Source organism: Vulpes lagopus, chromosome 4 (assembly GCF_018345385.1).
Source record: "Vulpes lagopus strain Blue_001 chromosome 4, ASM1834538v1, whole genome shotgun sequence".
Lineage (NCBI taxonomy): Eukaryota > Metazoa > Chordata > Mammalia > Carnivora > Canidae > Vulpes > Vulpes lagopus.
In genome coordinates this window covers 121,127,754-121,139,895 of record NC_054827.1, presented here as the reverse complement: position 1 = coordinate 121,139,895, position 12,142 = coordinate 121,127,754, and the positions used below count along the sequence as shown (strand labels likewise).

The 12,142-nt window shown below is 65.6% G+C and overlaps 1 protein-coding gene across 14 annotated transcripts in view; it reads left to right on the top strand.

Annotated features, from left to right (window-relative positions):
• DOK7 (docking protein 7) overlaps positions 1 to 11,920 on the top strand; it is a 31,017-nt gene extending 19,097 nt beyond the window's left edge. For 9 of the 14 annotated variants that reach the window (XM_041752170.1, XM_041752172.1, XM_041752167.1 and 6 more), the window contains 4 exons: positions 1,596 to 1,715; positions 2,829 to 3,535; positions 7,145 to 7,187; positions 10,709 to 11,016. In XM_041752170.1, the coding sequence (XP_041608104.1) occupies positions 1,596 to 1,715; positions 2,829 to 3,535; positions 7,145 to 7,187; positions 10,709 to 11,001 (1,163 nt within the window). In that variant the 3' untranslated portion in view covers positions 11,002 to 11,016. Of the gene's footprint in view, positions 1 to 1,595; positions 1,716 to 2,828; positions 4,762 to 7,144; positions 7,188 to 10,666; positions 11,017 to 11,079 lie in introns of those variants that run through there. The other 5 variants (XM_041752176.1, XM_041752169.1, XM_041752181.1 and 2 more) reach the window with 5 other exon arrangements.
• The last annotated feature ends 222 nt before the right edge of the window (positions 11,921 to 12,142 follow it).

The window sequence follows — 12,142 nt, the reverse complement described above, 5'->3', positions numbered from 1 at the left end:
GCACTGATGGGTCAGCCAGGCTACCCATGGGGAGGGATCGGCCTCCGGGTTCCCGAGGGGACTGCACACGCCGTCCTCGCCCTTCCTCCATGGGGTCACAGCTCCTGGGACCCATACACTGGCTGTACCAGGTGGGGCCCCAGGAGGCCAGAGACCCCGAGTGGGGCTCACGGAGACCTTCTGAGCTGGACTGGTGTGGGGTCTTGCCCCACGAGGCTGGGACTGTGGGCTGGGGCCAGAGCCAGCCGGGTCCCAGGTGGAGTTTGTGTTTTGGCTGGAAGCGGCCATGTGCGCTTGCCTGGTGGGTGGCAGGTGGTGGGTGGCGGGTGGGGTCTCACTGGTGGTGGGTGTGAGGCTGCACTGAGCTCCCCTCATCTTGCCCCCACTCTCTGGTTGTGGCTGGGGCGCATTCTTCAAGAGCCCTGGGCAGGACAGAACCGGATGCCGGAGGGGCCACCCTACCCCGGGCACTGTGGGGCCCCAGCAGGGCGGGATCTCAGAGGTCCTGGCCCCTCAGGGATAGCCCAGGAGGGACAGAGGCTGGTTCTTGTCCCCACAGCCTCCTTAGAGGCTCACTGGGTGCGTGGTACCCAGGATTGCTGGTACTCCCCGCAGCGCAGGGAGGTGGTGCTTGTCACATTTGTCCAGGTGGGAGACGTGGCAAGTGGTCAGTGAGCTCGCGCCTGTGGTCTCCTTGCACCGGTGCCACAGCCAGGGGGCGGGTCGTTCAGGGCCCCTGGGAAGGACTGGGTCCACCTTTGCTCAGCAGATCCCTCCCCCCACCTCCACACCCCACAGGGGCCCTGGGGGGACGGGTTGGGGGCGGGCTGGGGACTGAGGAGGTGGCTCCTGTGGCCCATTCTTCTCCAGCTGGGCTCTGCTGGGTGGTGCGGTGGCGCCCTCTGCTGGCGCCCTCCTGCCTGGCAGCCACCGGTCCGTGCGGACAGCAGGGTGTGGACAGGACAGTGGGACAGGCGTGAAGGCAGGGTGTGGACGGACCGGTGTGGACGGGCTGGTGGGGCTCTGGGTGGCATTGGGTCTAGGCCCTGTGATGATCGGGCTCTCCTGCGAGGTGGCCTCTCCTGGGTCAGCAGCCTCACACCCCGGGCTTTCTGGGGTGCCCCTGCGCTCATGCCTGCTCAGCCGGACCCACGGGGAGACAGTCAGGAGGGGAGAGATGTGAGTTCCGACGTCCGCTCTGCCCTACGCACAACCCTGCGCGCCCCCGTCCTGGTCCTGCCCTGACTGGGATGCACTCTCTCCACACCCCAACTTTGCAGATGTGGACAAGGGGCTCAGGGAGTCCATCCAATGCCAGTGTCCATGGGCATCACCTGCTGGCTTTGGGGCACCAGATATGGGCTGCTGGCTGGGGGATCTGGAGGGGGAAGGTGCCCTGAGACTGGTGCCCCGTGGCTGGGGAGGAGCTGGGACTTGCAGGGGAGGGGGCCACCCGGGGCCCTGCCATGGCCTTGAGCCCCAACCCCCAGCACATGTGTGGCCCTGGTGGTGCTGGACTCACTCACTGGGTGGCGCCCGCGGCCGAGGGCTGGGGGTGGGAGCAAGGAGTCTCCTGACTCTCCTCTCTGCTGCAGACCCGAGCCCCGGGGGTCCTGCCGCTGCAGAGGAACGCGTGGCCCAGGAGGCCCTGGAGGCCCTGAGGCTGGAGAAGCGGCTCAGCCTCCTGTCGCACGCTGGCCGTCTGGGCAGCGGAGGTAGGGGAGGTGGGGGAGGTAGGGGAGGTGGGGAGGTGGAGGAGGTAGGGGAGGTGGGGGAGGTAGGGGAGGTGGGGAGGTGGAGGAGGTAGGGGAGGTGGGGGAGGTGGGGGAGGAGGGTGCAGTGGGGGAGGAGAGAGAGAAGGGTAGGAGGAGGAGGAGAGGGAGAAGGGGAGGAGGGACGGTGGGGGAGGAGGGGGAGGGGGAGGTAGGTGGGCTGCCTTGCTGCTGTGGGGAGGGGCCACCGCTATGGGGCCTGTGCCAGGCTCCTGCTTTTTGGTCATGCCTCCCCTCCTGCTCACTCCTTCATTCCTTCCCTCCTACTCACTCATTCATTCCTTCCTCCTCTCTGCTCACTCATTCTTCCCCTCACTCATGATGCCACAAACATCATGAGTGGTGCTGCCAGAGAGCTGGGAGAGCTGGGAGAGCTGGGAAAGCTGGGTGCAAACTCTGCTTGCCCAGCAGCCCTGTGGCCTGGGTAAGGCTGTGGGCTCCTGTGGGCTTCAGCTTTACCCTTAGTGCCCAGACAAAAGGGCTCCTCCTCAGGAGCCCGAGGACTCTCCGTTTGCTGGGAACTGGACAGAAGGAGCTGCTGCCAGGTGGGGGGGGGGGGGGGGGCTGCCTGGGGGGGGGGGGGGGAGCCATGCTGTGGGGCCTGTCTGTCCTCTCTACTGCTGCCAGTCCAGTCCGGTGGGGTGCACTGTGAGCCTGGCCCCAGAAGTAAGGAGCCTCTGTTGGCACTGAGCCGTGATCCTCCGATTCCCAGAGGGCAGTGACCAAGGGGGCAGCTGGAGGACGCGGGTTCCAGAGAGGGCCGGGGGCGGGAGGGTGGTGGTGGTGGTGGTGGTGGTGGTGGTGGTGGTGCAGTGTGTGTGTGTGTGTGTGTGTGTGTGTGTGTGTGTGTGAAAGATTGGTATTCAAGGAGGGGCCTGACCTGGTGAGCTGGTTTGTGCACAGGCCTCTGGGTGGGGGCGGGGGGATGCTGGGGAGGGGGTGACGGGGGGCCTGGAGAGTGCTGGCCCTCCACCGATGTCGCCCCCAGCCCTCCCTGAGCCCACCCCAGCCCCCAGAGCAGTGCCAACACCCCGACCGCCCTGTGCTCTGTCTCAGGGGATGACCGCAGCCTGTCCAGCTCTTCCTCAGAGGCCAGCCACTCGGATATCAGCGCCGGCAGCCGCCTCACGGCATGGCCAGAGCCTTCCTCGTCCTCGGCCAGCACGTCGCAGGAGGGTCCAGGGCTGGCAGCCGCCCAGGCCTCTGCGGAGACCGTGCCGGGCACCTCCAGGCCGCCCCCCAAGCCGCTGCGGCCTCGGCAGCTGCAGGAGGTCGGCCGCCAGAGCTCATCGGACAGCGGCATCGCCACGGGCAGCCACTCCTCGTACTCGGGCAGCTTCTCCTCCTGCGCCGGCAGCAGCCTGGATGTGTGGCGCGCGGGCGACGAGTTCGGCTCCCTGCTCAGCCTGCCGCCTGCAGCCGGGGTGTCCGAGCCCAGCCTGTGTGCCTGCCCGCCGGGGACAGCCGAGTACCAGGTGCCCACGGCCCTGCGGCACCATTATGACACGCCGCGCAGCCTGCGCCAGGCCCCCGGGGACCAGACCTCGGCTGTGCAGGGCAGCCTGGACAATGGTGGGGCCGGGGACTCGGGTGGCCAGATGTCCGCGGGGTGTCCCTCCGGCTGGCTGGGTGCGAGGCGGCGGGGACAGGTGGCGGAGGGCCCGGGCAGCGAGGCCCCTGTCGAGACCTGGGAGGCAGGCAGCCCCCATGCAGGGCCTCCTCCAGCTTTCTTTTCCACCTGTCCGGCCTGTGGAGGACTCAAGGTAAACCCCCCTCCCTGAGAGCCACAGCTCAGGTTCGCTGCTGCGGGGGTTGGGTTCTGTCCCTCTCGGCAGGAGGGGAAAGGGTGCCCTTGGTGCTGTTGGTGAGGCACAGTGGGGAGGGCCTGGGGGGAGGGGTGACAGTCCCAGAGGCTGCCCTCTGGGGAGTGGAGCCTGCAGGGAGGGCCCCCAGGACTTGGAGAGGGTGACTAGCCTGCAGCCAAGTGCCTTCTGGAAAGTGGGAAGCTCTGGGTGGAGCAGGCAGGGGGCGTGCACAGTCCCAAAGCCTGAGGATGGGGTGCAGGGGACACAGGCCGGTGCTGTGTCCCAGCCGGCTTTAGCCAGGCCCTCGGGGTGATCAGGGCTGGGAGGCCCCTCGCGGGCCACAGCCACCTCCCCGCCCAGTTCCCCTGCCTACCCGGTGGATGGCCATTCTTACTTCTCAGATACATCCCTTCCGTGGTGCACAGTCAGGTCATCTGCTAAAAATTCGCTTCCTCTGCAGCAGCTGCAGACCCAGATTCCCAGGACAGGAGCGTGGCGCGGTGCGTGTAGGACGAGCTTTACCTGTCCACTCCACACCTCCTCTGTGAAGCAGCGCCACGGGTGGCCCGTCTTACAGGGGAGGAAACTGAGGCTCAGGAGGCGCAGGGACTTGTGGGGTCTGGGTCTCATGACTCAAGAACCTCCAATGCTCACCCACCAGCCTGTTCCTCAACCTGCAGGCTCCCGGGCCAGGGGTGGGCAGGCAGCAAGGTGGTGACGCCAGGAGGTCCCTGGGAAAGCTCTGGAAGCTGTGCCTCACCCCCTCCACCCTCCTGGCTGAGCTGGAAGGCTAGGGGTCAGGACCAGAGGGGCTGGGGCTCCAAGGCTCATCCGTTTGCGTTTGGAGGCACGTGGGTCGCCCGGGGTAGAGCTGCTTCCGGCACCCTCCGTGGCCTGTCTGCTCACCTGCATGGGGTGCAGCTGCGTTGCCTGGTTTCCTACATTGTTCTGCAGTTTCGTGCACCCCGAGAGGCGGGCCAGTGCCCGTGCGGCTCAGGACCTGGGCTGGCGCCGTCCTGCGCTGTCTGGCACCCGCCCCCATCCAGGGGGCCAACGGCTCACCTGTAAATATTTTGCTTTGTACCTTTACTGTCGGCTAAAGACCTTTGTTGCTCTTTTACATTTTTAAAATCGGACCTGTTTGTAATACATTCTTAGATTGGAAATAAAATTTTCTTTTCTTACCATCTTCTCCTTTTCCATTTGCTAGCCTCCCCACCTCCCGCCAGGCCCTCCCCGCGGGGCCTCTGTCTCCAGCCTGTGGGTCTCAGGGGGCAGCACGGGGCCTTGCCTTGTAGCCTGCCATGAGCCTCAACGCACTAGGGGCCTGAAGCAGGAGAGGCAGCTCCCGACAGCCCATGGGGCGTGTGTGTGTGCACACTTGCATTCGCGTGTGACATGTGCATTCAGCTGCATGTGTGTGCACTGTGCGTGGTGTGTGTGACCTGTGTGCGTGTGTACGTAGTGTGTACAGATGCTGCATTCATCTGCACGGTGTGTGTACACGTGTGTGCATGTGTGGTGTGTGCACAGGAATGTGCATTTGTGCATATGCATACATTTGTGTGTGGTGTGTGCATCGCACATGTGTGATGTCCGTGTGTATGCTATTTGCACAGATGCACATGTGTGTGTGTGTCTGTGTGTGTGCACATGTGTGGCATGTTCTCTGCTCACTGGAGACCACAGTGAGGTCCTCGGTGGTCACTTGGGCTCAGGCAGGTGGCTTCCCATGTCCAAGTGAGGGTGGGCACTGCTTTCTGGGCCAATGAGAGTCCTGGCTCTGAGCCTGGAGCCCCCCTCCATCTTCCCCATTTGGGTGGCCGAGCTCCAGGGATCCCACCTCCCATCTCCTGCACATCCAGGGGCCCCTGCCCTGCCCTATCACTCCCATTTTACCCTGCTGGGGGGCCAGCTCTGTGGAGGCCGAGTTGGGAGCTCTGGGTGCGGTGCCTGTGAACTGTAATGTGAGGAAAGCCAGGCTTTGGGGGCTGAGCGGCACCCCGCCATGCCAGCTGGGTGGCCTCAGGCAAGTTTCTACACCTCTCTGAGCCTCTGTTTCCTCCTGCGTAGACGGGGATACCTACCTCCCTGGGCACACGGAGAGGATCCAATGAGGTGATAGATGCGCGTGGGCAGTAGATGTCTATTCACAGCAGCAGTCATTAGATCCACTGTTGTCACCTCCACCCCTGAGGCACCCCAGCCTCTGGCTGCAAAAGTAATAAGGCTGCGAGCTGCCAGCGCCATGAGTGAGGTGGGGTGGCGTCTGCCCCTGCCAGGGCCCCTCGCTGTCCGGGCGCCGGGGCCTTGCCTGGTGGGGCAGGGCGCAAGCAGAGTGGGCAGATCCATGCTGGGAGTCCTGCCGCCTTGTCTCTCCAGGGCGTGTGCAGCCCACTGGCCCAGACCTGGAGGTTGGGGTCCTGGCCCCCAGCAGGGGGAATGGGCTGAGCTGCACCCTGCCCACGCTCAGCGTTGGCTTTGATGCTGTGCCCGCAGGAGCGGCCCCTGGAAGCAGGTGCGGGCTGTGGTGGGGCCGTGGGCCCTTGGCACTTGCTCCGCGGCTCCCGTGGGCAGACGGTGACCTCCTCTAGTACCTCAGAGGCCTGTGTGTGAGGGCTCCCGGTGGGCAGCCGGCCTCTGGTCTGCGACCAGACTGGGGGCCCTTAGGTCGGGGGTCGGGGGATTGGGGGGCCAGACACGCTCTGCCCAAGTCCCGGGCCTGCACAAGAGCTCCTTTAAGAGGGTGATGGGTTAGACCAGCTCAGTGTGTCCCTTGAGCCTGGCCAGGACCTGGGTCAGGCTGCTGTGTCTTGAGTCTGGGGCATCAAGCAGAGGCCCCCGGGGCAGGGTTGGGGTTTCCACACCCCCATTCCAGTTCCCAGCTCCTCACAAGGCCCTGCCGCCAGCCTGTGATCCCCAGACTGCTGGGGATGCTTGATCCGCTTCAGTCACTTGCCCTGGGCCCCAGTGGGGACAGGGGCGGGGGTAGGGAGGCATCCCCCAAGGGCTGTGGGAGGCCCAGGCCCAGGTGACAATGAACCTGCTGGCCGTGGGCCACTGTCCCTCCCTCCTGATCAGATCCTGTCCTCAGCTCTGAGGCCCCCATGGCCCCATACTCCTGCAGGCCCCTCTGCACTTCTAATCAGGGCCCCCCCAAGAGGCCATTGTGCAGTTCAGGGGGTCCTGGCTCATCTTCATGGCCTCTGTGGGCCCCTCCACAGGTGCTGGTGGGGCGGGGCCCGCAGGGCCCAGGGAGCACCTGCTCCAACCTCTGAGTACCTGACAGCCACACCCCCTTCTGCACAGCCCTGAGTAGACCTTGGAGGACCAGACTTAGCCTAGGGCCCAGAAGAGGGCAAGCAAGGGTCAAGGCTGCCAGCTGGGGGTCCTGGGACACGTGGGTACGGGGCCCCCTGGGAGATGAGGAGTCTGGGCTGGGGTCTGCCAGAGGCAGCCAGGCCCCCAGTGACCTGGGTGCAGCTGGGTTAGCATCAGGCTGGTCAGGCTGGGGCAAGGGGAATGGGGTCCAGATGGACAGGTTGACACGTGTTCTCTTTGGTCCAGGGAGCAGCTGCCTCACCCCCCGGCCTTCTGACGACACACTCAGGTAGGCCCCAGCTTTGGGACCAGCTCCCGTGCGGCCTTGGGACAAGGGAGGTGGGGGGCATGGCGACTGCAGTCATGGCCTAGCCAGAGGCTCTGCAGCAGATGGGGTAGTGGGTGTTAGTGGCCATGATGGAGACAATGGGCAGAGGGTGACATGGACGGGGGAGGGGTGGCCGTGGGGTTGGGGGACAGAGTGCAGCCGGAAGGAGCCTTAGCAGGGGCGGGGCAGGCCCAGCTGGAGGATGAGGACAGGGTGGCTAAGCGTGGCCAGCTACCCTGGAAGGCTGTGTGCAGGGAGCGGGCAAGGCCAGGCTGCCTCGGAGCCTTGGCCTGCGGGGGGGAGCCCCATCCTTGAGGTGATGGAGAACAGGGTTGAGGGGTCCTGGTGATAAGCAGGGAGTGAGGGGAAGACTTGAGGTCTCCAAGCTCAGTTAGAAGGTGAAGGGTGGGCAGAAGCTGGCTGCTGCCCAGGGGAGGGCCTAGAGGGTTGAGGGAAGCTGAAGTTTGGGGAAGGTTGGTTGGCCTCAGGGTGGAGGGGTCCGGGAGGCTCAGGGGTTAGCTCTGGGCCTTAGCCTTAGGACTGGGGGCCCTAAGGAGCTCAGATCCTCTGTCCTTCTCGAGACACATGACACCTGTTGGGGCCAGACCTGCAGGCTGACCTGCAGTAGACCTCTGGGGGCAGGAGGGGGCGGGCAGGGCAGGCCGGGTCCACAGGAAAGCCCCAGCAAGCTGCTCTTGGGTTCTCTGGGTCAGGATGGGGCACTGAGCTCCACCCCAGGACAACCTATCCCCTGACGCCCACTCCGGATGGTCCCAGACACCTCCTCCTGCTGTCCACTCAGCTGCCCCTAGGGCCCTGTGGACGTCTTTTACCCAGACAGCGGGTGGGCCCCCGGGAACAGGAGGGGACGGGGGCCCAGGTGTCAGGATCTACTGGAGGATACAGACCCTCTCTTTCCACTGAGGCCAGGGGCTGGGGAAGTGGGGCCTGAGTCCGGCAGAGACGGGGATGAACTGGGCCTGGGGTGGTGCGGCCAGAGCCTTGGTGATGGCGGGGGCGCCTCGGGAAGGCAGGAGAGGTCAGGCTGCGCTCCTCTGTTCTCGGCTCTGTTCCGGCTTCTAGCAAGGCTGGGAGCAGCTCTACCTGAAGGAGCCGGAGGGAGGAGGGTGAGGGGGATCTGCCCCCCAAGAACACTGCTTAGACACGGAGGCCAGGAGGGAGCCCCTCCCCTGCTTCCTCCTCCCCTGCCGGCTGTGGACTGGGCAAGACATGGCTGCAGCCCTAGAACCAGCTCCAGGCGTCCTTCCTAGCCTCCCCTCAGCTCCTGGTTCCGCCCCTGAGGGCTCTCCCAGATGCACCCGGGCCTCTGCCTCTGCCCTTCCTTCTTTCTGGTCCTCTATCCCTTGGCACATGCCTCCTTCTCCAGGCAGTCTGCTTGGATTTTCCCCTGGCCTCACTGGTCTAAGTGTCTCCCTTGGGTGCTTCTGCCTATCACTTCGGTGTACATGGGCGAGGGTCTGCGTCTGCCCCTCTGTGTAACCAGGTCCCCTCCAGGCTGCTTGATGGAGAGTCTCACACTGTTGGTGTCCAGATGGGTGTGCAGAGCCCAGGTGGACACGGCGTGCCCGGGGGGTGGTGGGGAGAGGGCCCTCGCCCTGCTCTGCCTGCCAAGGCTGCACCCCTTCCTGTCCTAGGCTGCATTCGGGGCGCTGCAGGTGCGGTAGATCTACAGAAACCCCTTGCCTCACAGCTGAGAGGTGGAAAGCAGCCCGTTCTTGGCTTGATGAGAGCACAGGACACGCTGAGCTGCCAATCGGAGAAGCCCAGCGCCGGGCCTTGGCTGGCCAGGGCCGTGCGCGAACAGGCAGCCAGGGCCCCAAGCCTGGCCTGGAAGCTGAGTGTCCAGAGGGCCCTCCCCGTGTTCCCTGGGGTCAATGCGTCCAGCCTTGCCCACCCTGTGTCCAGCAGCAGCCTCTGGCCTCCCTCCTCGAGGACCTCCCTCCCTCGCTCTGCAGCAGGGCCACCTCCTCATCAGGGAGCACCCCTGGCTCTGTGCCCCTGGAGCACCCCTGCTGCCTGTGTGCAGACTCTTCCGGGGTCCGGAGCCACTCCTGGGAGCCCCACTCCCCTGCACCGGCCGGAGGGTCTCCCTGCAGGGTCAGCAGTAGGAATGTTTGGGAACAGCAGTTTCCTGGGGGCATCGGTGTCCTGTTTTTGACGTCAGGGACATGGGCACAGCATCCTGACGGGGCCCTGCCCTTCAGGGACCGTGTAAGGAGAGGGGTGGGTCTCCTGGGCCCCCAGGCTGGGAGGGGCAGGAACCGTGTGACTGGCTTTGGTTCATGGGATCTGGCTCCACTTGGCCACCGTCTGACCCTGGCCCTGGCCGGGGTGCGGGCTCTGTGGCCTTCACCCCCTCACCGGGAGCAAGCAGGCAGTACAGTGTACCCTGCACCCCTGGCCTTGCTGCGGCAGCTAAGGGCACAGCGGGGAAGGCACCATGCAGGTGAGGACCTTCAGGAGATGCCCCCTGGCAGCGGGTGCCCTGTGGTGGGACGGGGACCTGAGGAGGCAGGGTCACTGCCTGCCGGGAGCCCAGAGCGTCCTGAGGTCCTGGCCCTGGGCTCGGCTCCCTTGACCCCTGCGCAGGGGCTCAGAGACAGGGTGTCCCCTGCAGCTTCAACCCTCTATCTGATCCCACCCTCTATTCTGAGCAGCAGAGCTGGCCACCCTCATGTGGCTGTGCCCAGGGGACCCTGAGGACAGGGGTGTGGGGGAGCCTCTGGAGAACAGCCAGCAGGACGTCACCCTTGGTCCCCATGGCTGGGCTCCTTCCCTGTGGCCTTGGTGTGCTGGGCTCTCGGGCCAGTGGGGAAGTGTGGTCAGGTGCACAGCCAGGTGGCCCACTATGGGGTCCCCCCAAGCCCAGCCTGGGCCAGGTCTTCAGGTGCCCTGGGTGCTGCTGCACCTCCCATATACCCAGGGAAGGGGTGCACAATGAAATCTGCTGCTAGGAAACAGGGGAGGACTCGAGGTGCCTGGGGCCATCCTGGAGGAGATGTCACTGTGCATGGAGGTGTGGGCCTGCACTTGGGGGAAGGGATTTCCTGTGGAGACTCGCGGGTCTAGAGTGGTCCCGGGAGCTCAGAGCTGGGGTGGGCATGGGGATGACCCAGGAGGACTGAGAGGGTGAGGGTGGGTGGCAGGGGGGCTGAAGACGGAACAGTGGGGTCGCTGACGGCAGCAGGCCTTGGGGCATCCGTGAGGGCAGCTCAGCAGGGATTAGCTTGTGGCAGCAGACAGGGGCGTGGGGGGAGAGGGGCCCAGGGTTTCTAGAAGCTCACTGGTGAAGGGGTGCAGAAGGTGGTGCGGTGTTGGGGGAAGGCAGGTGGACCCCAGGGTGGGCAGTGCTGGGCCAGAGATGGTCAGTTGGCAGGACCAGAGGGTGGGGGCGGGGGGGTGGAGCTCTCTGCCGGGAGGGCCCCCCGGGTCGCCCACCCGCACTGCCCTTCTCGGCGCAGGAGCCCCGGGGCCCGGGAGACGGAGCAGCGAGGCGCCCCCCTACCTGAACATCCCCGTCAGCCCCTCCTCCAAAACGCAGCTGCTGTACCTGGGCTTGGAGCTCCAGGGGGCCGGCGCCGGGATCCGAGGTGCGTCCCCATGGGTGGGGGGGCTGCCTCCAGGCGCCGGTGGCCCGGGCCCCCCATTCTCTGCTCTTGCTGAGCTGTGCCCCCTGGGGCGGGGCCCCCTTCCTTCCAGCTTGCCCTCCACCCCCAGGCTCGCGTCCCAGATCCCCTCACCTCTCCCAGCCTGAGGCTCTGCGGGGGCGGGGGCCAGGGGCCTCCCTGGAGGAGGGTGGGGGTGCCGGCCGGCTCACCGGGGCTGCTTTCAGGGGCCGGGGCCTCCCGCTACGCACAGATCGACATCACGGCCACTGAGGCAGCCCACAGGGTGGGGGCCCAGCATGCACAGACCCGGGAGCAGCGGCTGCCCGAGCTGGAGCAGAGGAGGAAGGGGCCCCCGCGGTGAGGACCCCCCAGCCCTGCCACGACCACGACCGGGCAGCTCACCGCCATGACCTCGCTTCTGTCGCCAGCAGCCGAGGGCACCAGGGAGCCCGTCCTCTGCCTCGCCCACTGAGGCCTGGGCTCCGGGCCGGTGGCCTCCTGGCTGCAGGGTGGCCACAGCCAGTCCTCACCCTTCCCCGCCCCACCGGCCACGGGGGCCCAGACCCGACCCTTCTTCGGCCTCAGTAAGCCACTCTGGACCTCCAGCACGTCAGGAGGAACCGTGCGTCCAGGTGTCAGGCAGCCTGTGGTCGTCACCTGCCCCTGTGCGGCGTCTGGGCTGCAGGGGCCCCGGAGGGATTGAAGACCAGGTTCCACTGCTCTGGGCCGCAAGGGGCCCTCCCAGTCCCTGGAGGCGGTGGCCACCTGACTGATGACAGGCCTGCCCTTGGAAAACACATATCCCCAAAGCACAGCGAGGCCGGACCAGGCGCCACCTATGCCGAGTGTCCCACCCTGCTTGCCTCTGCCCTGCAGCAGCCTCCAGCTGTCCGGGGCCACCACTGCCCTGTGCCTGGGGACCGTGCTGCCAGCGAGTCCTGGGGGTGGCAGGACTGTTCCACCTTCAGACCTGTCAAGCTGCCGGCAAGGCCCCCACATGGGTTTACTGGCTGCACTTCTTCTTAGGACCCATTAAGTTATGTAAATAGTTTAAAATCGTTAATATTCTATTTTTAACATGCACATTATTTTCCTGAAGGATGAAGTGCCTTCTCTTGTGCTGTGTCTGTCATGGGCTGCTCCTGACCATGGACTTGCTTCTGTTGTCTTGACACGGTGCAGGTGCTCGGGGCCGTGTTATGCCCATGTTGGTGGGTCGGCGTGGGGTTTCCATGTTTCCTCCCAACAGGGCCTGTGGCCTTGGGGAAGTTGTGTGCCATTTCCATG